Genomic DNA, 27,925 nt, shown 5'->3' on the forward strand with positions numbered 1-27,925 from the left:
TGGGCAGATGTCACCTTTATTCAACGTTCGCTTAAAACAAGTGAACATACAATATATTTATATATTAGATATTTCCTGCACCGAACACTTCTAGTTAGGGGTGACCCATGGCTTTATTTCTGGGGGAAGGGGAGGGAAGGAGTAGTGTCACCACAGGGGAAGGCAGCGCATCCTCCCCGGCACCCATGGGTGACAGCGGGGAGCAGAGGGAGCCGTGGGGCTGGGGAGCAGGGGGCAGAGGGGGGGTAAGGGCAGCGTGAGTTAATGCTCAGAGCCCTCCCAGCCCCACTGCGGGGGCTGGATGGGGCTAGAAAAGCCCTTTTTTACTGCACTTGTTAAGTACAGCCTCAAATTTGAGATCCTCAGGCCCTTCTGAGACCTTTGGAAACAGCTCCCATGGGGAGGAGACCCTCTCCAAAGGGCTGGGGGGCTCACCCATGGCTCTCCTGACCCGAACCAGGGGACAAAACGGGGGAGAGGCGGGAGCTGCTGCAGGGGAAGGAAGAAGCCAAAGCCATTTCCAACCTGCTCCAGGCTGCACCAAGCCCTGAGGCCCAAGGCTCCAGGGGGATCTGCAGCAAGAGCCACCCAAACCCACGGCACTTTGGGCCCCAACCAGCACCAAACAGGCTCAGGGTGAGCCCCGGCGTGCTGTTCCCAGGGCTGAGGAGTGCTGAACCCTTCTCCAGACACCACCACAGGCAGCCATGAGACCCAGCGCCAGCAGGGAGGTGGATTTTTGCAGGATTGGGGGCACGCAGGGGAGGAGAACAGCCCCCCATGTGTGGCGGCTCAGTAAAAAAATAAAAAAAAAAAAAAAAGCAGCAGTCACAGGGACCCAGATGGTGAAACAGGGCTCTTGACAGGGCAACATCAGCAAGGAGGACACCGCATCACTCACACACAGATTTCTACAGGAATGCAAGGACTGGCTGGGGTGCCCCTGCCCTCTTCTGCTCACCCCAGCCCTGCCAGAGATGGGAGCACCGGCTCCATTTTCAGGGCCCCAGGGCTGGAGGGACATTCCCAGGGGCTGGTTCCTTGGCAGGAAGGAAAGAAGACATGCACACGGGTCCTGCCCCGCATCCTCAGGCGGGAAAGGGAGGAGAGGAAGAGGATGGACTGCAGCAGCACCTTAGTTCTTCAGGATGGTTTCGTAGGCTTGGTAGACGTACTGGGACACCTCCGGCGCTCGGCATTTCAGGGACAACTGTGGGGGAGAGAGGAGAGGGGGTCATGGCACCTCGCCCCACGCCGGTGAGCCACCAGCCCCAAAGCACAAAGCCCTGCATGCTGCAGCATCCCCCCCCCACGGGGCACAGGGTGGCCCCAGCTCCTTATTGTGGCTGGATAAAAGAAGATATCAAAAAGCACCAAGCCCCCTAAATGTCCTCCCCAGACTGCTGGTGCTCCCCCCGCCCAGTTGAGGAGCAGAGACATCCACATGCAGCACAGGCAGGGAGGGCAGGCAGAGGCGTGCACACACTTCATGTCTTGGGGTTTGATTCACTGCCTGTAGCTTGAGGGTGAACAGTTCCCCAAAGATATCTTCCTCTCCTAAGCGCTACGAGCCCCCTTCGGTTATTAGCTCAAGGATTAAATATTAAATGACTCTGAACTCAATTAGCTTCTCAGCCTGCAGGCGAGCAGGGAGAGCTCAGCACAGGGGTGTCAAGCAGGGAATTCTCCAGGATAAGGATTTCCAGCTATCCACATCCCAAGTGAACCCGGGAGGGTGGTAGGAACACCTTGACCCTCCGAAACGTTCACCTCTGACAAAACTCTGCTCTTGGCACCGGCCTCGTGCCAGCCCTGCCAGGAGGGAGAGGCAAGAGGCACCAAGAGACACGCAGGGCTGGCAGGGCAGCCAGCAGGCAGCTAAAAACATCAGGGCAGAAATAACAAGGCAGCAGCCAGGGACAGCCCAAAGCCGGGGTAAAAACCAGTCTGCTAACCTCCAAATCCTGCAACAGTGGGCAGGCCGGTGAGGGCAGGCAGGCAGCAGGTACAGAGATACACAGAGAGGTGAGTCAAGGCGACACAGCTCATCCCAACCCAAAGAAAACAGGCTGCGAGGAAGGTGGGGAAGGGGCCAGGCCGGGGAAAGCAGGACATGGGGATGGCTCATGTCCAACACGAGGACAGATCTCTGCTCTGAGGCTGTTTGCAGCTGCAGTCGGGCTGCCCAGCACACAGGCAGAGCCGGAGATGCCCCAAGAAGGGAACAGGGTTGGGGTTTTTATTTTAACGATGCGTGGCCAGGCTAGGGCCTCTCTGCTTCCTTTAGCTGCCACCACAGTGCCTCCCCGGTGCTAGGAGGGCAGCCCAGCAGAAATCGAACTTTGCTGCAGAGCCCAGCCAGCCAGCAGACCCTGTCTTGCCCTCCCGCATGCGAGAGAGACGCCAGGACTGGCACAGGGGACAGAGCTGGCACCAACAGCAGCCGGTCAGGGGTCCTGCCATCGCAGATGTGCCGCAGGACCATCCAGCCCAACCCAAGCTCCGAGCAGAGAGCGGGGAAGGCAGGGTGGGCAGCAGGGTGGGCAGCAGCCTCGGCTCAGAGCCACCTCGGGGCTGTTTCGGAGGCAGGCAAGGGAAGGGGCGTACCATGAAGCTGGGATTGCTGGGCTGGATCCTGAGCTCTGCCAGTACCCAGATGCCGTTGGTGAGCTTCAGGGACTGGTAGAGCATGTCTTGGCCCTCCACGTTCCTCTTGGCGATGGTAAAGATGTTGCTGCCTTGGAGCTTGCTGCTAACGGCATCTGTGTGGGAGGAGGAGAGAGCTGCTGCAGGGGCTGCTTGGGGTAAGGCACTGGGCTGACCACCAGCTCCCTTTGGACCTGCTCCTGCCCCATTCTCTTCCTCCCCTCCCTCTCCCCACCCCGTGATGCAGCACATCCAAAACCCACCATCCCCACACAGCGAGGAGAAGGGCTCTATTCAACTCGGCTCCCAGGTCCTCCCTGGGGAGGGCAGGCAGCAGCCCAGAGCTCAATTCACAAGCAGAGCCGCCCCGCTTCGCTCCACAAAGGTCAGCTCGCTGCTGCCAGTGGGACTGAAAAGACTTGGCTGTCCCCACCCGGGGTTTGCACGTCCTGCTTGGCACCAGATCTCCCAGAGAAGGAGCTGGGGGAGTGAGAAGGCGCCAGGGAGCCTGGCCCCTGCTCCTGCCCACGGCTGCCTGCTCTGCCTGCAAGCATGGGACCGCTGCCCTGCCTGTGGGTTGGCCAGGACAGGCTGCTGCGAGGCTGGGCAGCGTCAGGGCTGCATGATCCAGTTCAGCTTCTCTGCACCGAGACTGATCCCAGGGTGGGCACAGCAAACTGTCCTCAGCAGCAGGGACATTCCCACCAGGCAGAGCGTCTCCGAGGCTGCCAAGTTTCTACAACTAGTCAATGGCAAGCAAAGCGGCAGCTCCTTCCTGGAGATACAGGGTGGGCCCAGGGGGAAGGAGCTCCCATCTCCCCACAGCCTGGGCTGGGATAACTGGGATGAGCTGGTCACCAGTAGCCAGCCACAAGCTGAGCTGGGTCCTTCTGAAGGGTTTGGACCCACCTGCATTGAGAGAACAGTCTTTGATCTGGAACTGGGCCTCGTTCTCGTTGGGAATGTCCTTCCAAGTGGCCAGAAACATCTGCCGCTCTGCAGCGAGGAACAAAACCAACACAGTGAAGCCACAGCACTGGCTGCCCCGCCACCTCCCAAAGGTGGTACAACACAGGGGCCATGCTGCCACTTCACCCGCGGCTGAAGGCATCTCATGCTGCCACCCCCTCCAGCAGCTTCCCACAACCAGCCTCACCCAGCCGCAGGAAAGCTACCCACTTTGGGGGGGTTAGCAAGCTACGCTGGCTCGGGGAAAAGGCTGGTAAGTGCCAGAAAAGGCAAAATAAGCAGTGAGCGAAGCTCTCCTTGGCAGTGAGGAGTTAGAAGGAGGCTCAGGCCTTCTCAGGTAGCCACAGCTTGGTCATGCTGGCATGGCAGTGTTCCCATCTGCAACTGCCAGGGGCATCTGGCTCCTCTCGGCTCCCCAGTCCGTCCCCAGGGCTGGGAACACTGGCAGGAGGATTTCAGGGGCCAGCATGGCACCTACAGACTGGTGGCAGAAGTGCACCTTGCAGGAGCCACAGCTGCCCGCACTCCAACTCACCCATCTTCCCGTCCTCCACAAAGAGGATGTGCAGCGGGTACAGGGTGCTGAAGTAGAAGACGTCGATGTTATTTTTCACTGCGACCTGGAGCAGAAGGACACGGGGACGTCAACACCTCCTCTGACCTACAGCAGGCGAGCAGTTCCCAAAGCGAGCAACCCATCCCATCCCACCGTACACCGCCAATCCCTCTTCAGCCAGGTCCCACCCCAGCAAGCATCAGAGGCAAAAGACTGGCAGTTGCCTGAAGGAGCTGGAGATGCCAGCATCCATGCCCCACATGCTGGCATGCTTTCAGGCGTGCCACTGTCCTGTGTATAGGGGAAATGGGGGAGCTGCTGGGGCTGCACCCCCTTAGCCTTCTCTCCCAGCTCCCTGCTGGGAACTACAGCCCTGTCTCCACCATCTCTCCCTGCGCTGGCATGCTGCGAGCAGCTGCTCAGCCAAGGCTCAGCTCTGCCGCTGTCAGCAAGGATCTTCCTCCATGCAGGAAGCAGCCTGCATGGAGCTGGATGTCAAATCGGAGTTGGACTGAGCTCTGACAGCACAAAGATGATGAGCTGAGCCTTTCTTCTTGGCTGGCTCCTGCTGTCACACCTCCCTCTGGCTCCCTCCCGAGGAAGCAAACCCACCCCAGAGCACCCCTGGCCCCATCCCCAGCTTCCCAGGAGTTTCTGGGTGTTCCGCACCTGGAGGTTGTTCAGGGGGTCCATCTTCATGACAGAGCCAACAGTGTTGAGCGGAAGGGAGATCTCCACGGACTGGTTGGGGGCGAGAGGTGCGTGGACCTGGAGAGGAGCTGCCGGGGCCAGGCCGAAGCTGGGGGAAAACCCGAGGAGGGCAGGGGGTCAGGGGGGCAGCAGATGATGGCAGAAGGCACTGCCTGTCTACTCTGGGCCAACCTGGGGACTCCCTGCCTTCTTCCACCCGGACCACCCCAGCTCATCTTACTGCCCCTGCACAGTCCAGGACCAGGCTGGCTCCTGCCCTGCCCACCCTGGGGCAATAACAGGTAGCCCCAAAATCTCACTCCTTCCTCCCACACAGACTCACACCCGTGCTTAGCGTTCCTGCACCGTTCCCTCAGGGCCATCTCTTGTTGTGTCCCTTTGAGGGAAAAGGAAGCATCAGTTCACCAGGAGGACAACTGATGGGACTGTGGTCAGACCCCAGAGGAACGGCCTCTTCAGTCAACTTCTTAGAGGCTTTGGTTTGATGATCATCACCACCACAGCCATCAGAGAGAGAAGGTCATCATGTGAGGCTGTTCCCAGCCCTTGCAGCTTGCGGTCCCTTCCTCCCACCCTCTTCCACACACAACCACTCCAGGGCTGAGCTCAGAGGCATCGCACAGCATCTTCACCGGTCGCTGCTGATGCAGCCCAGGAGAGACCTCACCTGTTGCGGTTGAACTGGATGGCGAAGTCGGACATGACCTGTAGAGCTTTGTTCGTTAGCATGAGGTCCATGGAGATGGAGCCCACCTGCCGGCTGAAGGTGCCGGAGATCTCCAGCCCCTTAGCCTTCATGGCAGGGAGCCAGACCTGGGTTAAAGAGACAAGAAACCCTTGGGATTTTACCCAAAGTGAACCCTTTGGTGCTCTCCACCTGGCAGAGCTGTGCAGGGTATTTGTAAACCAGGGCCATTTCATGACTACCAACACAGTCAGCAGGGGCACAGTCACCCTCACCCTAGCCAGGGCTGCGGGATGCTGCTGCTGCCTCCTCCAAACCTCACTCCGCACACTGAGAAACAGCACAGCCCCAAAATCAGAGAGGTGACCCAACAGATCCCTGCTCTCCCCTCTGCTTAGGGCTCCGTGCCACCTGGGGGAACACACAGACCACCTCTGCCCGGCATCCCCGCACCCAGGGAAGCACTATAACATCTTCTCCATCTGCAGACCACTACCCTCGCTCGGCTTGTTACCATGCCAGGAAAAGGGGGTTCATCTTCCACCTTCCCCTGGGAGGCCCTGCCACAGGGAGCCGGCACGGGGGTCTCTGCCCCCTTTAATGCAGCAGCCGTGAGCTTTGCCAGCAGCCAGCAGCTGGGGCTCAGCTGTCCCACTCACCGTTTTGGGTGCCACGTAGGATCCTGACAGGGTCCCCACTCCACCGGTGAGGTCGAAGAGGTCTCCCAGGCCACTGCCAAGGGGTGCCCCCAGGTTCGCGGGCACTGCAGTGCTGGGCGCTGGTGCGAAGCTGCCACTGCCGCCCATCTGTGGGGGACAAGGGAGCGGGTTACGGGGGGCACTGCAGGGTGAGGGAGAGGAAGAGGAGGAGGAGGAGGAGGCGGCGGATGCAGAGGGTGAGAGAGGGGTTCAGGTGCGAGGGCACACTCACAGCAGGGCTGCCTCCCACATCGCTTCGCAGCTGCAAGAGAAGAAAGGGGCATCAGCAGGGGCAGGGGCCAGTGCACCAAGGGCATAGGGGTCCCACAAAATGCCCCATCAAGGGCACCCTCTAAAAGCATCAGTGTGGGCTAGCGAGGGCCCAGAGTTGGTAAGGATGCTCCAGCAGTCCCAGACCTGGTGTGCCAGGAGCTGTTTGGGGGCCTGGCTGTCCCCAGAGGGAAGTGAGGTGTAATTGGGGCACTGAACAGGAAGGCTCAGGCTGCATGGGGGGAGCAGTGGCACAGCCAGGGGTGGGCACGGGTGCTGGGGTTACGCATGGTCGAGAGGGCTAAGAAAAGGGCTGATCCATACCCCTTCCGACTCGTCCCCCATCTCCAAGCAGAAGCAGGCAAGGCGAAGAGAAGAGCCAGCCACATGCAGAGACAAGCCAGGAGAGAAGAGACAAAAAACAGAGACAAAAAGAACAGGAGGAGGGAAGAGAGGTTAGTCCTGCTGCACTGCCAACACGTCCCTCTGTCCATCTGTGGCTGCCCTGGAGCCAGGGGACAGAGCACGACCAGGGTCTCTCGTCCCTGCACGCAGCGCCAGCCCATTACCAAACCCTGGAGCCCACAAAGAGCCAGGGCAGCACATGAGGGCTTACGGACCAGGAGAGGCAGCAGGCAAAGAGACAGCAACACTGCCTCCCCTTGGGGGATATCTGCTGGACTTTATGAGCAGTGGAGAAAACTTCAAACTCTTTCTTTGGGGAGCCTGGACCATCGCCGGTACCCGTGGGGCAGGCAGTCTCAACCAGGCAGAGGTTTCCATCCCTCACCCTGCAGCCAAACAGCTTCTTGGTTAGCATTCCCAGGAGGACAAGCTGTCACCTCCAGATCTCCCAGTGCAGGAGACAACTGTTAAAGCACCCTGCAGGCCGGGAGCAGGCACGTCTCGGCCCAGCCCCACAGCAGCTCGGGGCACATCCCCGTTTCATGCAGCTGTGGGGTTCAGAGGGGGACCCAGGAAGAGCAGTCACCCCTGCAGCACAGCACAGACAGCAGAAGCATCTACACAGACCTCAGGTACTGAGAGAAAAGGCACTCGGGAGCACTAACCCCCTGCCCTGCTCCAGCCATCTGATGAGGACAAGATAAATTAGGGCACAGTGCCCCTCTGTCTTCACCAGCTGTAGAAAGAAAGGACTAGCCCGGACGTCTCCAGGCAGACAAGCCCATCACATGCCCAGGAGCTCCAGACAGGAGCCAGCATCAAACCCAGCACAATGCGGCCAGAATAGTCAGGCATCAGGGAAGGAGCACACGGGGCTGTGACGTACCAGGCTATCCAAGCCGCCTCCGAGGAGGTCCACGGCACCCATCTGCACAGAGGAGGTGGCGATGGGAGGCCCGCTCACCGGGGGACCCAGGTCTAGGTTCAGCAGGTCACCCAGCAGGTCACCCTGAGTGGGGATGACAGCCGGCTGCTCAGCCGCCTGCACCCCCGAGGGGGCTGTGTCGGGGCTCTCGGCGCTCTCGCTCCTAGAGGGAATGGCAAGGGAAAGACATGAGATGCTGAGGAGCTCCAGCTGAGCTGACAGGTCCCACTAGAGACAGTTCACCCAGCTGCGCTTTGCAGAGAGCATTCAAAGAGACACCCTGTCCCAGCACGGCTCCCAACACAACACATTCTCATCGAGATCACCTTCCACTTCAGCCTTGTAAGGACAGTATTGAATCCATACAGCCCTGCTCCTACAGGGGAACCTCCCCTTGGGAAAGGGGGGCCCTCAGCTCAGCTCCGAGCACAGCAGACAAAGCCAGCTCTGCACAGTGCTGTGAGTGGCCGTGGCAGCCCCACAGCCACTTGGCTCAGCATCCAACCTGCCCATCACATGGATCCAGCCCTGGAAGTCCCAGCACGGGGTGGGGAGTCACCCTGGGGAGGCAGAGATACTCACGAGCCCGTTCGTGGGGGCAAGCTCTTGTGCACAACCCCTCTGCTCCCCTCCACAAAGGCGCTGGGAGGTTTGTGATAGACGGAGGCCAGTGTCCCAATGTAGCAGATCAGCTCATCCAGGAGCGTCGGCTCGATCAGATCCGTCTCCTCGGAGATGAGGGGTTTCTCCGCCAGCACCACCTCCTTGGCGGCCACAGGGTCCGTGGAGAGCAGGCGCCAGTAGATGTAGCCACGGTCCCGCAGGTCGGGGTTGTCAGAGTCCTTCGGGAAGCACGGAGGTTAGTGCTGAAACCATTGGGCAGGGGAAGCTGCAGCTGCTATAGAGCAACTCAGAGCATCTTGGCCCCATCTAAGTCTTGCTGTAGTATTAGAGGGATCATGGGGATAAAAGTTAAAGCTATTTATGTCACATCTCTGCTGTACAGAGGCGACACTGCTTTGCTGCACCAGGGTTAGCAGGGAAACAGCACAAGATGCCTCCTGCACTACAGGAGATGGTGTCCTTGCTCTCCAGGACTTTAACTATCAGCTTTTTGAGAATTAAGCTCCAATTATCTGCCTCCCATTACGGGTACTGCATTACCAAGCCATTCCCACCGCCTTGAGGGGGATGGCGAGGCCCACGGGAAGCTCTTCCCTCATGTGGAGCTGTTACCCACCTGCGTGGCCAGGCTCAGCACCTGCTGCACCAGCTCCTGCGTCTCGGTGGGCTTCTTCAGAAACAGCTTCACAATGGCCGTCAGCAGCTGCAGCTGAACCTGTGGGCAGAGGAGCAGGGTTAGGGAGAGACAGACAGATCACACCATTTTTGTGCAAGAACACGTGAATTTTCCCATATGTGCTGCCAGGACGTAACCCCAACCTGCCTTTCAAGGGACCAAACACGTGGTGACCACTTAAGTGGCAGTGACAAGTGTCAGGGGACTTTGCATGGCTCCCAGCCAGGTCTGCAGCTCATTTCAAGCCAATTACCGCACCCTCAGCCTGTCAAGAGCCACAGGTTGACACAGAGGTTACTAGGCAAGATCTTGGGATGGTGCTACACGGTCCCACAAGGGCGAAGGCCAGAGCATCCTCTGACTTTTACAAGGATAAGCAGCAGCGACTCACCTCTGACAGTCTCTTTAGACTGAAGACAGGGCTGCCAGGATCACTGGCTTTGCTATTCTGCATTTATAGAATTTCCCCTGTTCACCACAACTTAGTTTCATGGTGTTTTGCACAGTGGGGTTGTAGAAAGTTTCCATAGATGGAAACACCCCAAAATTCCATAGGCAAAACCACTGGCCTCAGCTGCCCTGGCAGAAGGGGCAGGCACAGTTCCTTCTGCTCCTTTCAGCTGCCTGTCTCCGTTTTCCAGCTCCAAAGGGCTGTGCCTGTCCTGCCACAGAGGAATGACCAAATGACCACTTGGTCCCTCCCAACTACTAAGGAGGGAAGGTGCTTGGGATACCACCATGGTGGCATTTCATGGGTCACGTTCTACACCCAAAGCCACTGTGGGACACCACTGTCCCAAGCGCCTGCAAGAAAAACATCTTCACAACCCTGCTAGAGCAAATTGCTTTGTTACATTCTGATTAGCACAAGATTTCTCACAGTGTCACTCCACAACCAGCTGGTCCTGCTGGCAACCAGATCCCCCCATCGCATGAGTGGCTGCCCCCCCATCCCACCACACCTGGGTGCTCTCATCATGGAAGCCCTCCAAGAAGCTCTCCAACAGCTCATCAGCATTGTCGATCCGCTCGGCATACTCTCCCACAATCCAAATCATAGCAGCTCGTGCCTCAGGCTCATCCAAGGAGTCAAGGTTCTCGCAGAGGGTGGCGATCACGCTCTCGTACCTTCCCGAGGAGAGGACACGCATTCACCGAAAGCAAGAAACCCAAGTCCTACCTCCACTCTAACTCCAAACCACATCCCATCACCCTCAGTCCCTGCCACCTGCCTGGGGCTGTCCCCTCTCCCCAGGGCTGTGGCAAGGTGTGATGCTGCCCACACCAATCCCTCTCTGGTCCCAGAGCATGTTCCCCTGGCTTGCCAGCCCTGCTGCTGAATTAACTTCTCAGCCCTGTGCATCTGGTCTCCCTCCTCTCTGCAGCAGCCCTGAGTCACTGGTTATTTGTGCAGAGTTCCTGTTTGCTACTAATTCAGTTCATTAGTATTTATTACCACTATCAGTACATGACTTCCTGATCACGCAGTTGCCTATTCATCCTGGCTCAGCTGGAACACTCCCCTCTCCTCCTGCTGCCCTTCCTCAAGCATCAGGAGCACTGAATTAAAAGCCAGAGACAGTTTATGCTGATGGGAGGTACCTCGAAGTCTCTGGCAGCTCCTGTCTATTTGTGTGTCTGGATCTGGGACTGCCATCATGGGGCTGGGGAAGTTCCCGGGGCTGGGGATGGCTTTCCTGCCCCCAGCTTAACTCTTGGGGCAGCACTAACCGGTGATCACAACCCCAGCTGGCAAAAAACCCAAAGCTACCTTCACTGCAGGGAGGCTCCAGGTGGCTTCACCTCCAACCATCCCACAGCAGGGAGCAGCAGCCCACCCTCACCCATGCCTGGGTCTTTGTAGGGCCCCCCAAGCACAGAGGGGCAGAAAGAGCCTGTCTAGGACTGGGAGCAACCACCCAAGGCTCGCAGGCGGCTGCCACGCACTTGTTAGGGTACTTGCGGAAGATGTCCTTGATGACGACAATGGCCTCCTGCACCACGTAGTTGACTTTGGTCTGGATGAGGTCGAGCAGGGTGCTGACGCAGCGCTCAGCTGATTGCTGTCGGAGGGACTCGGTCAGTCAAGCAGCGATGCTCTTACATTCCTGTCCCAAAGCCTCCGCTGCCCTTCCCACACCTGCTCCTTGCTGCCTTATCCCCTCCATACCTGCCCCAAATCCAACCCAGACCAGAACAGGGGGATGCACAAGTGTGGTCTCCCCTTCCCATCCAGGTCTGGCTCCTGCTTATCTCCCTTGCATGCTCCCAGAGCTTTCTCTCCCCACAAGCCGCTTGCTCCCTGCTCCCACTGGATGCATTTCAGGCCATCAGGTGCAGCAGCAAGCCTAGACCTCAGCTTGCCAGGGCAGCAGCATCTTGCACCTTGCCTTAGTTTGGATCTGCACAGCCACACAGCTCGGCATTAATAGAGAGGGAAGAACAGAGCTAATGCCGTGATAGTAAATCCCCCTGGGAGAGGTTGGCTTCACTGCAGAGGGAAGGGATCGATCTAACAGCAGAGCCGGGCCAGCTCAGCTCCTGGTGGGAAGCAAAGCCTGAGCCAGCTCCAGCGCATCTCCTCCTGCCTCTCACCAGTCCCCAGCTTGCTGGCGTCGAGCAGTTTGTCTCATGTGATTGAGGATACTCTGCAGTAAATCCAGTGCAATATCAGCTGGCTCAAAGCTACACGACCTTGCCTGTGCGCCTGCCTGTACCTGGGCCATGTGGAGCCACAGCAAGGTTTTCAATAATCCCCTTCAAATTACCCCCAAGGGGAAGCAAAGCCTCCTGGCCCCTCATGGTAAGGGATTAGCTCCCTCCCAGCCCCCACTGCGGTCCCTGAACAAGCCACTTGTATCACCCACTGCATTAACACACCAGGCACAGCTGCAGGCAGTCAGGTCTGCAATGGAGCACAGAGCAGGCAAGGATCCTAAAACAGCTCCAGCAGCAAACAGTAAGGGGATGAAACGCCCTCCTTACACCCCGTACATGCCCTGTGGAACAACTGTGGCTTATCCCCAGGCCCACAAAGGCTCCAGCTTGTCGGGGAAGCACTAACTCCTGGGGTGGGATGACCTCCAGCTCATCCAACACACGCTGGAGAGTGATGCCTTGCCTAGCCACAGTTGCCATCAGGACCCAAAACGACCTAGCCCTCACCTCCACCTTGATGGCACAGCGGCCGATGGCTCGAACCGCCTTCCTTACGAAGTCCACATCCACCTCCGTGGCGTACTCCTTCAGCTCTGCCAGCACCTGCCAGAGAGAACAAGAGAGTGAGAGCCCAGCAGCAAGAAAAGCCACCAGAAAAGTGGGACAGTGATGCCACAGAAGCAGACTGAGCGGTACAGCTGCTCCCATCCACATCCTGCAAAGCTGGGTCTAGGGTTTCTCAGGCAAATCCCCTCCCCACAGGGCTGGAGCCCCCTGGATGACCCCCTTGGTGCCCACCCACCACCATCAGGCAGACCCTGACCTGGGCAATGTTGGCCTGGGAAGCCAGGCGGATCATGATGTCCAGCTTCTCCAGTTTGACATAGATGGGGTCGTTGTACTTCACAAAGAACACCTTCATCTCATGCTTCAGGATCTCAGGCCTGGAAGACAAGGAGAGGGAGCGATTAAGGGAGACACACGCTCCTTCACTTTGACCACAGAGACATGAAAAGTCTTCCAGAAACCATGGTTTTCTCCAGAGTTTTCTGGACACCTGATACTGCTATCAGATGATTTCTCTAGTGGCAGAAGCAAGATCTGAGCTCTGCTCCCACCTCCAGGCTCTGACCCAGGCAGCAATCAGCAGGCAAAGCAGTGCAGAAAGGGCGCACACCTTTCCCCAGAAAGCTGCACACCGGTCAGGAGACGGATGGGGATTCATTCACCTGACCCTGCAGCCAGCTAATGCCCCCAGTCCCTACAAATTCATTACTCCATTAGCCAGCTACAAGCATGAATCATCACTCCCTGGCCGAGGTTGGAGCTGGGATGGTGAAGGCTTGAGGACACCGAGGACATAAGCTGGGGAAACCCAGAGCCAGAGAGCAAGCAGCTCTGGGCCAGGAGGACGACGTTCCTTGGCCACTAGCACAAGGTTTTGGGGGCCCATTTAATGCCAAGGAATCCAAGATACCATGATTATCTATCCCCCCAGGACTCTGTCCCTTGGCTCCCCTTTGCTGGCACGCAGGGGACAGAGCACAACCTTGCCGCAAACAAAGACCAGACGTAAGGCAACAGGGGACGTTTGTCTTGCCAAGGTTGGAAGGGATGTCTTGGGGGGAGCAGGGATACAAATCCAGACCCCAAGGCTAGGCTGGACCTTTCTCACCAGACCATCCTCTCTCTAAGCTGGGAAAGAGATAGGCCAGGTCCAGCTCCAAGGAGTCAACCTGCCTTCCACATTCCTGCTCCCAGGGACACTAATTGCTTTCCACTTCTCCCAGAAATTGCTGCTATTTTTAATAGACAACCACAGTGATAGCTGGTAGGACGACAAATCATCTGACTGGGGCTGTCACTGCAAAGCATGGCTCTCCAGCTGGCCAGTTCTGCTCGGGGCACATGTGTGGGGCCTCGGACACCTCCTGCCCACCAGCAATTTTAGATCAGCAAAGGGACAAAAGGACTCTCAGCACTTTTTCAAAGAGGACAACTGCAGAGAAACAAGCTGATATCACAAAAATTCCTCACTAGACATTTAATGACTAAACCGAAGTTCCAGCTTTTGGCCTTTCCATCCCTTACTCCCACAAATAAACAATAAATTAAAATAAACCCCTCCTGGAGATCCCAGCTTAGCTCCCTGCTCATTGTCTCACCTGACTCTCTACGCTTAGCCCTTGGATTTTAGATAATAGAGAAGAAAAAAAAACACACAACAGGTTGTGTCAGCAAAGCCCTGACACTGCTGCAGAGGGTTTGAAGCACTGGGAAGCAGCACGCACAGAGAAGAGGGAGAGCCTGAGCCACACTGTCCCTCCTGCTGCTCCATGGCACCCACCTTTTCTGCACGATGAGGTTGATGTTGCGGAGAGCCACGTACTGCAGCTCGGGCTCTGCAGAAAGCAGGGTGACCAGCGGTGGGGCCAGCTTCTTTAGCAGCGTGCCGTAATAATCGAGGTCCTTCGACAGCATCTCCATGAACTTCATCAGCACTTTCACCGCCGAGAGCACCACCGCCGAGTTGGCGTGGGACAGCCGGGGCGTCACCCGCTCGCAAATGCTGGAGGTGTTGGAGGGGTGAGAGGTAATGAGAAGGGAAAGAAAATTATCACAGCCCGTCTTCCTGCTTAAACATTGCTGCTAGTACCGATAGAAAAACAAGGCACTGGCAGAGTTTGCAGCAGGACAGCTAAGCAGCACTTAAGACCTTCCCAAGAGATGCTGAACTGGCTCTTAAATGCCCTGATGATGGTTCTTTCCCACCCTTTACAAAACCCTGTTGCAGTGACCCCCTTTCAGAGCTCCCTAGTGCCTGTCGTCCGTTGCTGCATGGTAAGGCCACATTTTGAAGCAGCTCAAGAAGCACAATCCCTGTGCCAGCACAGGGACAGGGCTCGCTACGGGACCACAGCAGTCTCCAGATGGCTGTGCCCAAGGCACGGTGGCCAGCAGATGCTCACTGTCCCACCTCCTGCAGCAGGATTCCAAGGGTCAGGAGGATGAAGAAGCTTCTTAGAGGAGAAAGGGCAGTGTGTAAGGCCCTTCAGTCGATACCTGCCTGTCCCCCTCCCCTTTCCAGCCCCACTCTGGCTGGTCCAGGGTGCCCTGAAGGCAGCACTGCCCTGGCAGTACCCAGAGCCTCCCTCACCTCTGGGCTTCCCGGTCATCCTTGGGCATGTAGTTTGCCAGGCAGTCCAGGATGAAGATCTGGCCCCACTCAGTGCACTCATTCAAGGCCGTGAGCAGCTTGTTGATGGACTGAGGGTTGAGGTCCAAGAGGTTACTGCTCGGGTGAGACTCCGCTATTTCTGAGAGAGCCGCTACTGCATTGGCCACTACCTGACAGAGGGGACAGGACACGTGTTAGGTGACACTGAATGTGGCTCAAGAGCCTGGGGGAAAGCTGGTGCAAGCGGATGAGCTGCATCCTCCATATCGGCACCTCGCATCCCAGCGACATCTGGGCACCAGCTTCTCCTCCCCACCAGCTGATCCTCAGGAGATGAGCAATCACCACCAGCATGGTCCCACCACCCACGCCACATCTCCAACGGTTCGCACATGTTCAGCAGGAGTCAGCCTTGGCCCCATGCCCGGCGCAGAGGAACCCGCTCTCGTTCCCCTTCCCCAGGCAGCTCTGCGGAGCCCCATCACTTTCTGCGGCAGCTCCCGGGCTTGCCGCTACGCCTGTGGCAAGACCTGAAGAGCAGCAAAGGCTGGGGGAAGAGAAACCCTAGGGAAAGCAGGCTTTAAAGTCACTCACGCCTGGGGAAAAGCAGGGACACTAATGCTGGCCAAAGCCCAGCTTCTAGGAAACCCTCACCAGAGGCAAAAGCCACCAGCTATGTGGTATCAGAGCCAAGCATCAGCTCCCTGCTGCCACCATCCCCTGCTCCGAGCTGGCCAGGGCAGCTTCCTGCCCATTGGGAACAGACTAATAACACACTGCCAAGGAATCAGAGAAACATTCCATCCAGGAGACAGGGTTACAGGACAAGGAACATAGCCTGCAGCCCTCAGAAACAGCTGTCCCCAAAAGCGGGTCTGTTAAGCACCAAAAAGAAGAGTGAAAGGGAGCAATGGAAGGAAGGGAGTCAGCATGTGAAGATGAAGGGAAGATGAAAGGAGAGCGTTTACTGTCATTTGGATGAAGACAACAGAGGATGGAGAAGGCAGAAACCAATCACCATGGGGTTGGAGTCCGAGATGAGGTCTTTAAGGGTGTCCAGAAAGCCCTGGTCCTCCACCAGCTGGGCATTGATGTCGTGGAGCTTTGCCACGCAGACAGCTGCCGTCTTGCGCACGTAAGGGTCCTCGTCCTTCAGGCACTTCCGCAGGGGCTCACAGAGATACTCCGTTATCTTGTCCACGCGGATGCAGCCCATGGTCCGCACAGCCAGAGCCCGGATCAGAGGGTTTGGGTCCTCACAGTCCTGTGGGGATGAGAGGGGGAGATTAGATAACCTGGGCCACTGCTCCTTGAATCACAGGCATCAGTGGTGGCTTCAGGACCTCCATTCTCCTTTGGGTACGTGAAGTCTAGAGGTTTTAACACTTGGCTCTCGAGAACAAGTCACCCAAGAGAGAGGTTTGATCTCTTGTTCTGCAATCTGGCACCCACAGAGTTTTAACACCATCGTTTGTCACTCCAAACACACCTCCAGGAATCTGTTGTCTTCATCACTTACACCAAGTACCTGAAGTCAGCTGCCACCCTGCAGAACAGCCACCTGACCTGGAAAATGCATCTATCGGGTTTATTGTGTGGGTTTTTTTCCTTCCTAAAAAGCTAAAACTCTCTCTAATGCCCACCAAGCCTTTCCACAAAGTGATCTGGCAATATTTTGGCTCCTAACAAACATGCTCTTCAGTTCCCAACTCCAACTGGAAGATCACGAGGGCCTTCTCAGCTGCAGAGACTTCAGCACGTAAGCTCACATGATGGCAGTTCGATCACAGGAGCTGCCCACAACCAAAGCTGCCACTGACAGAGCAAGTGGCACAGTACAGCTGCCAAGAAAATGTTTTTCTTCTGCATTACTGCACAAATTCGCTTAGTTCTCTAGAGCTAGGGGAGCCCCTACTCCCAAAGATAGAGGCTTTGGAAAGCTGCCCACGTTCCCTTCTTTGGACTGAGGTACATGGCAGCTTAGTGTGGTGGCCTCGCATGAAAGCAGGGATGCACGTGGTGGGCTGAACTGACCCGCTGCAGCATGCGGCTCTCAGGCACGCAACCCTCTCCTCTCACCTTCACAAAGGTGTTGACTGCCATGATGGCCATGTCCGGCTGGCTCTTGGCATAGTTCATCAGGTAGAGGTAGACCAGCTTCTTCAGCTCCAGGTTGTCTGTCTGCATGCAGTTCACCACGTCTGGGAAGAGAGCACTGAAACACAAAGCACCTCCATGAAGGCAGGACACAGCCGTGCTGTGGAGCCAGGGGAAGGAGACGCCACTGTCTAAGGGACCCCACATTTCCCAAGGTGTGCGGCCATCCCGTTCCCACAGCTCAACCCACTCCTGAAGCCAGAAGACCCCAGGCTCTCCCAGGACCTGAGCCAACCCTACAGCAGATGCGGCTAAATCACCCATCCCCAGAAAGTTTTTCTTTACGCATCTCTACCAAGAGCAGCTCAAAACAGCCCCTAATGGACCAAAATTGAGCTCTCCTACATGGCTCTGCTGTATCCCAGCTCTGGTGCACGTCCACTACCCTGGCAGAAGGTGCAACATCACCCAGTTATCACGGGACGGTGCGAAAGCCTCTGGCACCTGTGAGAGGACATGGGAGATGAGCCATTCCCCCATCGCCTTCTGCACAATCCCTCCCACACAACCCTACCAAAACCATCCCCTGCTTTTGCGCACGTTAAAGCTGTCCTGCTGCAAACTGCTGAGCGCTCGACCCACGTCGTATATGAGAAACATCACGTTAGAGAAGTAAACACCCAGGACTGGGTGTAAGGAACAGCCCACTCCTCCAGGTGAGCCCTGCAGCAGAACGATGCTCTGCTAGGACAGAGCAGAGCTGCCAAGCTGCCTGCATGGAGCTGGGGGCTTTCCCTTCCCAAATGCCCTAGAGCTGTGGGATGCCAGAGACGCTGTTTCACCACAGACAATAAAGACAGACCAATTAGACTATTAAAGATACAGACAGACCAATTAGACTATTAAACCACCTTAGGAGAAGCAATCAAGATCAGAAGGCTAATGCAGGAGTTATCCCACTCCGACAGATGTCCCTTGGCTCCTGGAAGCTTCTCCGCCACCGCAAACCCAGCCATCGCTTACAGGATCAAACCCAGGGCACCCCTAAGCCTGGGGTACTGCGCTTCACTAGTTCTCTCGCAGAGCTCCTGCTGCCGGCAGAGCTGCCACCCGCCTCAGCTGCTCTCACCCCAGGCTAAACCAGGCTTTCCTGGCACCTCCCAGGGAGGGGTGAATTTAGTAATTTAGCTTTCTTGCAGCCTGAAATATGCACACGCACACCAAAAAAATGGGCTGCCACAGCTGATATTTCCTCTCCAATTGATGTAGCTTCTGCTGAGTCCTGACCAGCCTCAGGCAAGTCCCTGCCATGTCCGGTGTCATCTTCTCCACAGCGGCCCCAAGACAGAAGCGTTACCCGCTGCTGCGAGTGCTCTGGGAGCCAGGGACACACCAGTTTACCAAACACAGAGCCTAGACCACAGTTTTCCTCCATCTATTCTCAAATGCACCATGGCAAGTAAAGTGCTGACATGGTGTGTAATGCCAAGGGTGTGTGGGGACGGGTCCGTGTGGGAAGGAGGGGACAGAGAGGCCACGTGCTGCTCAGTCAGACGGATAAAGGAGAAGAGGGAAAAGCAGCCACCCGACCTTTTGGACTGGAGTGGCTGCAAAAGGCTTATCGACACCGAGGCAGAGACACCAACCCTCTGCCATAAAGGCTCAGAGGGGGTTTCCGCTTGTTTTTAGTAACACTTGAAGGAAGCGGCAATAATCCCAACAACTTATCTGGCGGCCAGACCAATCCTCTTTTAGCCAGATTACTATCAAAGCCAGGCAAGCCCCTGCGTGCCAGACGGCCACGCTTACACAAACATTTTCCTCCCGTAGCAGGAGGTATAGCTGCAGCCAGGAGCTCACTCAGTCCTCACCCAAGACAAAAGCCAGCATGAAAACGCCTCGGAGGCAATGGGGGAAAACGGGAGCCCACAAGCCATCCAGGCACCCTCCCGGCGCAGTTTGGCCCAGGCACCCCTGGCACAGCACCGCCACACACCTGACATCTTTGCCGACAGTCATGGATGCTATCACCTTCTTCACAGCCTCCTTCTTCTTCTCCTTCTTGTCACTGTTCAGTTCAGCTTTCAGCTCAAATATCTCCCCTGAAGGAAGGGGAAAAGGGGGAGCTCAGGGGTTAGGGGATGGGGCACCCACCCCTCCACTGGGTGCTGCTTCCAGGGGAGGGTGAGCACAGCTCCTACCCACTGCGTGCTGGGGCTCCTTTGCCACCCCAGGTGCTCCGGGGTGCCAGGAGCTGGAAAGGTGGATTTAACTTCCCAAATGTCTCGCTGAGGGCCAGAGCTGCTCCGGGGGCTCAGCTCTTATCCGTGGAAATGGAGACGAGCATGCTAGTGCATCCCTGTGGCTCCTCCAGCTACATGAGAGCCCCAGAGGGCTTTAAGGACCACAGACACTGCAGGAATGATGAGCACCAGCACCCCACACACCAAGGACAGGACACAGGGTTTACTCGGCAGGTATTTTTGGCTGTGGGGCAGTTATCAGAGCACACAGTGAAGCCTCAGCCTTGCACATGGCTGTTGGGAGGCCCTCCCCTACCTGGGGAGCCCACTGCAGCCCAGATGACGGCAGGCACCCACAGCAGTGAACACAGGCAGATTTTGGGAACTGCTCTTCAAGCCCGTGCAAGGGATGGTGGCTCCCAAATCCCGCTCTGCATGTGGCAGAGGCTCCAGACCCAGCTGAAGGGCATCGTCTCCTGCCCATGCAAAGCCATGCTGAGCTCTTTATTCACTCCCGGGCAGGCAGATTGAGGAGGAAGATGCCACATGGCTTTCCTCCACATTAATTCCTTGGTCTGGAAAGTGCTTAAGTCGAACACCCTGAGCGCTTCTATCCCAGCCCAGGGGATCACAGGGGGCGGGCTGTGTCCCGCAGCCACTCCTGAGCTGCTAAAGGCAATAACCCAGCTGCCAACAGCCTTGTCGGGGTTCAGGGGGCTGGTGACAAGGTGCTCTGACCCCATGGCAGCCCAGGAGCCGCCCTGGCTGCATCAGAGCGAGATGTCAGCCACAGCACCCCATGTGGGCTCAGGGCACTCCCACAAGAGCTGGCACCTCCATCAGCTTCCCACTGCAGGGACAGCCCTCCCCATCTGGCTTATACAGGTGCAAGAAGAGCCTGATTATTTGGGGAAAAATTGTATGACCCTCCCACTCCCTCTCTTACCTTTCTTCGTGGTGGTGAAGTACTTCGAGTCCGTCATGGTGGTCTCCAGCTAGCGGCACGTCCCTGGGAGGAGAGGCAGACCAGAGAGGTTGAGGGTTGATAGTTTCCTTACTGGGGTTGCTAGGGAGAGCTCCGGGAAGGAAAAGCCAGGGGAGGGAAAGAGCTTGGGCTTTCATGGGAAGAGTCACAAGGAGATGAAGCACCCAGAGAAGCCCTCAGCTCCCGCGCTGCCAGTCGAGCCCATTCCCCAGGGGCGGGTGAGTGCCTCGCAGCCACGCTGGCGCACCACGGGCTCTGCCAATGAGTGGGGAATCAGCTGGTTTGCTAACGAGGATGTGGAGGAGGAGGAGGAGGAAAGCAGTCACCGAAGACGCCAGCGTTCACCCCTGCTCAGGCTCCAACCCCAACTTGCTTCTCTCACCAGTAGCAGCAGCCACTTTGCTCACCCTACCCCACGCAGAGCTGGGCAGCCCTCATCCCTGCCACAAGGACTCAGCCAATCTCCCCTGGGTTTGTGTCTCCTCGTCCGAGAAACACTTTTCTAGGGAAAATTCACCCCCAGCTCTCCCTCACTCTTACACAGGGAACAGCTCTGGGATGGGAAGAGGAACCGAGCAAAACCCAAGGCTCAGACCAATGCCGGAGCAAGGGGACAGTGCAGCCGAGCGGGGCACGAGTCTGCAATGCCTGACCAAGCATGCCGGCAAGATCAAAAGGAGCCTTTTCCAGAAACCATCCCTGCTCTGGCAGTGTTGCTTTAAATTCAACGGGTTTCCGCCCAGCACTTGGGGCTATATTATATAATTCAGGCAGTTTAGGGCAGATTTACGGCTTGGCAGGCTGAGGAAGCCCGATGTGCAGGCAGCAGATAGCCCTTCTTAAAGGTCAGCAGGGATTTGTCTTTTACGGCTGTTTCACCCATCTTTCCTTCAACAGCAAAGAAACCAGACGATCGTCCTTGAAAGCCCGCAGTGGCCTTGATGTTTTGGAGGGGCAGGAGCACAGAAAGCAAAGCCAAGTAAAAAAAATAAAAAAGAAAAAAAAAAAGAGCTTGCAAATGGTTTTAAAATGTAAATGAGCATCTTGAAAGCCAAATGCAGCAATCCCCTGCAAGTACACGAGATGCAGACAGACGAACGGTCCCCTCTGTTCCCTGTCCAAGCTGGATAGGGATCCCCAACAGGGATAAAAAGAAAATCTGGATAAAATCTGGGGGCTGAGCCCACTGGGCAGCATGCACAGCCAGAGCCAGCTTGGCAGGCAGTAAGAAAGAAAGAATTTGCATCAGTTCAGGGCTCGCTTTGGGTGTTGGCAGTGCGGTCCCAAAGCTGTTACAGAGGGGGCAAGTCTGCCGCCGTACTACCCCAGCCCTTCTGAGGCTGCCCCGTGAGCAAACCGCTTCCCAGGCAGCCTCATGTAAGACACAACACTCCTCCCTGCTTCAGTTACCTGGGATTTATTCAGAGCCTTTTTCCCCCCCTAGGTCGATGGCTCTCCAGTGAACAGTGGGAGCTCCCAGGCTGCGCCGCAGCAGCACTCTGCGCTTGACTGCAGATCCCGTCCTGCAAGAGAGGGAGGAAGGAGAATTTACTGCAGTCCCTCCGATTTCACTGACCTGGCTCGCAGTCAGCCCTGCTCTGCAGAAGTGCCTGGAAAGCAAACTTGAAGCCTACCAGGGAATTTCTGCAGCCAGCTCGGAGACATGAATCACGCCTGCCGCTTTCCTGCAGCTTCCCAGTTTCCCAGAGCCTCCGGGTACCGCAGCGTGTGTTTTAGCCATCCAAAACCCCACTAATTTCAGAGACAGAGATGGCCCCCCATGTCCCCCACTCCTTTAAGCCCTGCAGTGCCGACAGCAGCATCCAAAAAGCAAACTGCCACCTCCTCCAGCCTGAGCTCGAGAATTAAGGCGCACCCCTTGCTCCCCACACCAACCCCTCAGCCACCCCAGCGGCAGGACCAGACTTGAAGCAACCCAGCGCCTCGAGCAGGGTGAAGAGAGGCTGAGCAAGACTCTAAACACTCGCCAAAGCTGGGTGCTCAGCACCCTGCACTATGTGCATCCCCCCAGGCTAACCAAGGGTGACGAGGCAGGGCTGCCTGCCAGCCCGGGGATGCGACCGCCACTGGCACAGCCCTGCTGAAGGTGATTTCCCCCGAGCTCAGCCCTTGGGCAGGGTCCAACGCTGCTGCCTGGCTCCAGTTCTAAGGAGGGCAAAGGAAACGGTTCAGGGACTGCAGAGCAGCTCTTGCATTGCCCCATCTTCTCCCATGCACATCTTTGTCCAGCTTGAACTGGGGAAAGGGATGGATGTGGCAGGGTCCCCTCTGCCGAACTGGAGCCTGACAGTAAATAAGGCAGGTTTCTGGCACACAGGAGCAGAGGGGGTGTCAGATCCAGAGCCGACAGCCTCAGTCATCTCATTTGAACAGATCTGACCGTTTAGAGTCATTACAGCAAGTTGCAAATATTCTGCCCTTGCTAAACAACCTGCACCTGGCAGGCAAAAATGGGCGGCAGGAGCTCATCCGCAGGCAGGGGGATGGCAGCAAGCAAGCAGGGAGATGGCAGCAAGCGCTCACCGTGTGGCACAGAGCGGGAGCAGAGTGCAGGTGTTTGCTCCCCCAACTCCAGCAATTCCCACTGAGCTCCCTTCCAGGCTGGGAAAAGTGTCCCAGCACTCGCTGATCTCCCGGCAAGGGGCTGAGCAGAGCAGCAGTTCCCAACAGCTGGGAGCAGCACCAGCACTCAGAAAAAGCAGGATGCAAGATTTGCGGCAAGCAAACAAGGAAGTCAAAAAGCCCCTGACCTTGTGGTGGCTCAAATTTTACCCTGTCTTCTTGCCAAACGTATTTTAAGCCAGTCTTGCAAACTGAATTCAAGGAGTTGAAAGCATTTGTAAAGATCTGGTAGCAAAACAGCAGCTGGGTGTTGGAGGGGAGCACCCAGAGCTCACCCACACCTAGTTCAGGTTCCTCACGTCCATTTTGAGGACAAGCCTTTGCAGCAGCACAAACCCGCATCCTCACTGGGACCCTGGATCTACCATCCCAGGGCACGAGGGCTCCCACACCATCCAAGCCCTGTCCTGCGACAAAGTCCTCTGCTCTCGGGTGGTCCCTGCAGCCAAGCAGCAGTGGGAGACCTCCTCCCTGAAGTCCCTACTAATCGTGAAAACAGAGGATGTGCCAGCAGCAATCCCTCCTCTAACTCCCACCTTGCAGGCTGCGCCGGCCAGGCTCAGTGATGTGGAGATGGAGATGTGGGGAGCTCAGCCCTGCTCAGCCCCCCACACCAGCTTCTGGGAGGAAAGGGGCTCTCCAAAGCATTTTTTATCCCTGATCTTATTCACCTGGGACGACTAAATTCAAGAGCTCCAGAAGATTCAGAGCAACGCTGCTCTCCTGAGACCCCAGTGCGACAGTGGCCACGCCACTCTACCTCCCACAGTCCCCCTCCACCCGCTTTGAGGTGGAAAACATCGCCCACATTCACACAACACACAGTAGAACGGTCCTGCTAGGTGCTGCTACAGACACCTTCCTTGATGGACACAGCTTTAACAAGATTATTTTGCTCCTGCAATGCAGCACCAAGGAGCCTGTGGCCCAGCTGGAAGAAGCACCATGGTTTGGAGCATCTGGTTTTCTGCTGCTCATGAAGCACTTTGAGGCTGAAGGAGAACCTGGTGTTCCTCCAGCTGAGCTCACACAGCTGAATGCAGGACAATGCATTCCTCCCAGGACCTGCATTTCAGAGCCACTGGGTGACGCACCCGTATGGGCACAATGTGGTGCAAACCCCCTCCTGGATCTCAGGCCCTCGGGTTCATACCATGGTGGACCTCAACTGTCCCTTCCTCCCGGCTGCCATGCCAGTGGGCTCCCGAATTCAGCTGTCCCTGGTGAATAAGATGCTCCTAAAACCAAGATATAGCATGAAACATGGCACAGTGCTTCTCACCGAGGCGGTGCTGCCAGCGGGTTCCCAGGGACAACACCAATGCTGAATAAGCCATCACTGGTGCCACTCGTATCCTCTTATGGAAAGTGGAAGACGAAAACTCGTTAGCGACCCTCAGCTACTTTTACTGCCCTGTTTTAGGCCAATTCCTCCATCCTTGAAGGCTGAGATGCTGCTGATGGGAGTCTTTCAGCTTCTAACAATAGAGACCCGTTGCCTGGGAAGGGATGCGGGGAAAGTGCTGCTGCTGCCACTCTTCCAGAGGAACAAGCCATCTAAACATCACATGAGCATTTAGCTGTGCCCAAGACACCCCAGATCTCTAGCTATTACAGAGAGAGGGCTCACCATAGCCCCACCAATCCTTCTACAGACTCTGTGACAGCCCAGAACAGGAGTTTACTGGCTGACAGTAAGTTTTAATCTACCCAGCCTGACATGTGTCTTCAGGAGGGTCTGCCAAGGCAGGCGGGAAGGAAGGAAGGAAGGAAGCAAATGCAGGGAAATGCATCCACTCCAGCCCTGCACAAACACAGGTCCCCTGCACATCGGGGGGTATACATTGGCACCTAAAGCAGAGGGAGAGGCAAAGAGGAGCAGGAACTCAAAGGGCAAGCTTCTAGGAAACAGCTCACCTAGAAAACAGAGGGTCAGCTGAAGGTTAGCAGGGAAAGAAAACTCCTATGAGCAAGCAACACACCCTCTTGCAGCTGCAAATAAAGCACTTGAGGTGTATCAGTAAAACCAGCCAGTTGGCACAATTAAAGAAAATGAAGGCAGATGAAAAAAAACCCTAAATATTGAGACAGATAATTGAAGCTGTGGGGACTTCACACAACTATTCTCTGTTGATATGAAGCAAGTTCAAGCCAACGCAAAAGGCCAGGCAGGCATGAGGTGGTGACAGCCCCCCACATCTCTCAGCAGCACTGCACGTCCCTGGCCTCGGCGAATAAAACCCCCGGAGCAAGCACAGATACCAGTGGGGGAAGATAAAAACCTAAGTTGTAAACATACCCTCCGCATTCCCCTGAAAGGAACTGCCCAAAGCCAGCCAGCAGCACAAATTATCCTGCACCTTCTAGAATAGGAGCCACCAATCAACAGCAGTAACAAGCGCAGACAACGGTCTGTGAACCCCGCAGGCTGGCAGCGTGTCCTCTCGCAAACCTGCTCCTGACCAACCGACACGCTTTCCAAGAGGGTCCATCTCCCATCAACCAACAGGTTAAGGTGCACCCTTTCAATAACTCATGGGTAAAAGCCTTGCCAAACTCACCACAGCATTAGCAAGGTGCCCAAAATCGTGACAGATCAATTCAATTGCTGAACCGCCGCTTGAGCAATCCGAAACCCTGAAGCGCCGGCATCTGGCCCTTAATTAACCCAGATAGCACAAGGGCCATGAGAGCGGCTGTACGCAGAAAAAAAGAGTCGCAACTGATACAACCCATCAACCAATAATTGGGGAATAAAACACACAAACAGACAAAGGAAAGTCCTGAGGCATCCCCTGTACCACACACTGCCAGGCAGAGCAGCACGCGGGGATCCCAACATCGCAGGGCCCAAAGCATCGTGCTCCAGAGAGCCGTGGCGGGGGACTTTAAGCAGCATAAGCTCAGAGATCACCTCAAGCACGGATAACACCCGCAGTGTCCCTCCTGAAATGCCAGCCCACGCCAGCCAAGCGCCCTCACAGACGCTGAGGACCCTGTTCTGGAGGTAACAGGATGCAGCATCAGCCCCAACAGCTTCCCGCGGCAGAGGGGATGTTTTCTTCCCAGGAACGCCAGGCTCTGCATGGCTCTGAGGCCAGATACCTCCTGCCACGAAGTTCCCAGCCTAGCTTGATCCGATTAAGGACCAACACCTCTGGGAAGCCCCTTGGGGTCCCAAAGCGACAAGTCTGTTCAGTCCAGTGGCCTGAGCCATGCGAGAAGCAGCCCACAGCTCCTATGGCCAGGCCTGGGGGGTAGCAAACCAGATCGAGGCAACTGCTTATCTGAGGCACCCATTTAACATTCCATGCCCCAAGCAAAAGCGGACAGCAAAACCCCGCGTAATCCCCTACTGCTACTCAGGGACGGCATCCCTGACAAGTTTTATACCTCTGGCAAGCTCCGTACGATATAAAGTACCTGCAGAGAAGACAGAGAACACCTATAATACATCTCCTTTAGGCAGAATCTGTTTCACAGACTCCTTTTTATCAAACTTTGGGGTTTTGCCCCCCTAAAACCTTCGTGGAGGAGGCAGCAAGCACAGGATATCAGACCAGGTGCCTGCCTGTCCGATCCATGCCCTGTTCCCAGTTTATTCCTTGTCTCAGCAGAGCCTGGTACCGACCTCTTCCCATGGATCTTGGGATCCCATCGTGCCTTGCCATGCTCTGAGCCATGGCAGTGCCTGCACAGAGGCCAGACCCCCGCAGCCCTGAGAAGCACGCACCGACGGTAGCAACAGCTTATCAGTCCCCAAAGCTGCCCCCAGCCCCTGCTGCAGGCAAGGAAACCCGCACTTCCAACGGGTTCTGCCCACCAGGCGTGTTGCCCACCAGTGGCTCTGGCTGCCGGCGAGGACACGGTCCCCTGGGTGCTGCAGGGGGGGTAGAGGGGGGGACAAACTCTGGGGCTGACCCCGTGCACCCACCCGGGACGGATCGGGAGGGCAGGACTGGGCGATGGAGCTACAGGAGGCCACAGGCAGAGGCGCAGCCCTGGCGCCCGCTCGGGTCGTGCCCGCGGGGTGGGATGCGGCCCCGGGCTGAAGGCGGGGAGGGGGCGCGGGGAGTAGGGACCGGAGCCAGGCTGCTGGCTGGAGGGTGCCCCGTATACTGCCGCGCCCGGGCAGGGGTGGGAGCCGGGCCGGAGGGGCAGGAAAGTCCCAGGCCCAAGGGGAGGGGACGGCCCGGCCCGACCGGGAGCGAAGCCCGCCGGCGTGGGGAGTCGGAGGGAAGGCCCGACCCGGGGTGCGCACGGCCGAGGCCCGTTAAGCAGCCCCCGCTACCGAGGAGGGCTGTACAGCGGGGCCGCCTGGAGGAGCAGCAGCCGCCGGCCCCGGCTCCCGGCCCGGCCCGTACCTGCTGCCGCCGCCGCCCGCTGCCACCGGCCCAGCGGAAGTGAGGGCCGAGCGGGGGAGCGCTTCCGGGGCGGGGTTACCGCCGGGATGGGCGGGGACGGGGGCGTGGTTGCGGTAGTGATGGGCGGGGATAGGGCGGGGCAGGGGCGGGGACAAAGCGTGAGGACGGGGTGGTGGCGGGGAGGCGGGGCAGAGGGGGCGGGGCCAGCACGGGGGCGGGGCTACGGTCTCCCGTTTCCGAGCCGGCTGCACCCCCCCCCGCTCCGGGGGACCCCACCGGGACCCCCCTGCCCGGGGACCCGGGCCGGTGGCGGATGTCCGGGAGCGGGACACCGTCAGCGGTTCTTCTACCGGCGAGAGGGGGGGGATGGGGAAAGGGGGGGGGGGGCAGGAGGGGTCTGGCGGGACCCTGCTGCCCGCAGCGGTCCGCATCCGTCCCGGCATGCACCGGGGGGCTGCGGCCATCACCCCTCCGACCCCCTCCGCCCCGCCCCCGCGCCCAGGGTCCCCGGGGTTCTGCGGGAGTGCTGATTGGCTGGGCTCCGGATGCCTGGGTGCTGATTGGCTGGGCTCTGGATAACTGAGTGCTGATT

General features: G+C 57.3%; 2 protein-coding genes and 1 non-coding gene across 6 annotated transcripts; all 3 read right to left on the reverse strand.

The window, feature by feature from the left end:
* Positions 1–27,429, reverse strand: AP1B1 (adaptor related protein complex 1 subunit beta 1). 4 transcript variants are annotated; one of them, XM_069795356.1, is made up of 24 exons: positions 27,334–27,429; positions 21,737–21,849; positions 20,288–20,350; positions 19,095–19,200; positions 17,081–17,216; positions 16,020–16,265; positions 14,981–15,171; positions 14,171–14,392; positions 12,647–12,767; positions 12,331–12,426; positions 11,113–11,228; positions 10,128–10,293; positions 9,106–9,204; positions 8,448–8,707; positions 7,827–8,028; positions 6,860–6,880; positions 6,498–6,527; positions 6,227–6,373; positions 5,550–5,695; positions 4,841–4,970; positions 4,151–4,235; positions 3,556–3,642; positions 2,608–2,762; positions 1–1,210 (listed from the first exon to the last, which is right to left on the reverse strand). In XM_069795356.1, exons 3-24 carry the CDS (start codon positions 20,322–20,324, stop codon positions 1,136–1,138), a joined length of 2,874 nt encoding a protein of 957 aa, XP_069651457.1. In that variant the 5' UTR covers positions 20,325–20,350; positions 21,737–21,849; positions 27,334–27,429; the 3' UTR covers positions 1–1,135. The 4 variants fall into 4 exon arrangements, with proteins under 4 accessions (XP_069651457.1, XP_069651458.1, XP_069651459.1 ...); XM_069795357.1 differs by lacking the exon at positions 6,860–6,880; XM_069795358.1 differs by lacking the exon at positions 6,498–6,527.
* LOC138687594 (small nucleolar RNA SNORD125) lies at positions 5,323–5,426 on the reverse strand. The gene has a single exon (XR_011326748.1). It is a non-coding gene; the product is annotated as a small nucleolar RNA SNORD125 (small nucleolar RNA).
* Positions 27,243–27,797, reverse strand: LOC138687554 (uncharacterized). The gene has a single exon (XM_069795514.1). The coding sequence runs from the start codon at positions 27,795–27,797 to the stop codon at positions 27,243–27,245; it is 555 nt and encodes a 184-aa protein (XP_069651615.1).
* Between the last annotated feature and the right edge of the window lie 128 nt (positions 27,798–27,925).

This window comes from Haliaeetus albicilla, chromosome 10, assembly GCF_947461875.1.
Source record: "Haliaeetus albicilla chromosome 10, bHalAlb1.1, whole genome shotgun sequence".
NCBI classification, from domain to species: Eukaryota; Metazoa; Chordata; class Aves; order Accipitriformes; family Accipitridae; genus Haliaeetus; species Haliaeetus albicilla.

What these genes read in the sequence shown, in the direction of transcription:
- AP1B1 (XM_069795356.1), bottom strand. Translation starts at nt 20,324, where the DNA reads ATGACGGACTCGAAGTACTTCACCACCACGAAGAAAG. An exon ending in CAGTCAACACCTTTGTGAAG is followed by an intron (nt 16,266 to 17,080) that starts GTGAGAGGAGAG and finishes TCATCCCCACAG; the next exon opens with GACTGTGAGGACCCAAACCC. An exon ending in GATGACCGGGAAGCCCAGAG is followed by an intron (nt 14,393 to 14,980) that starts GTGAGGGAGGCT and finishes CAACACCTCCAG; the next exon opens with CATTTGCGAGCGGGTGACGC.
- LOC138687554 (XM_069795514.1), bottom strand. Translation starts at nt 27,797, where the DNA reads ATGGCCGCAGCCCCCCGGTGCATGCCGGGACGGATGCGGACCGCTGCG.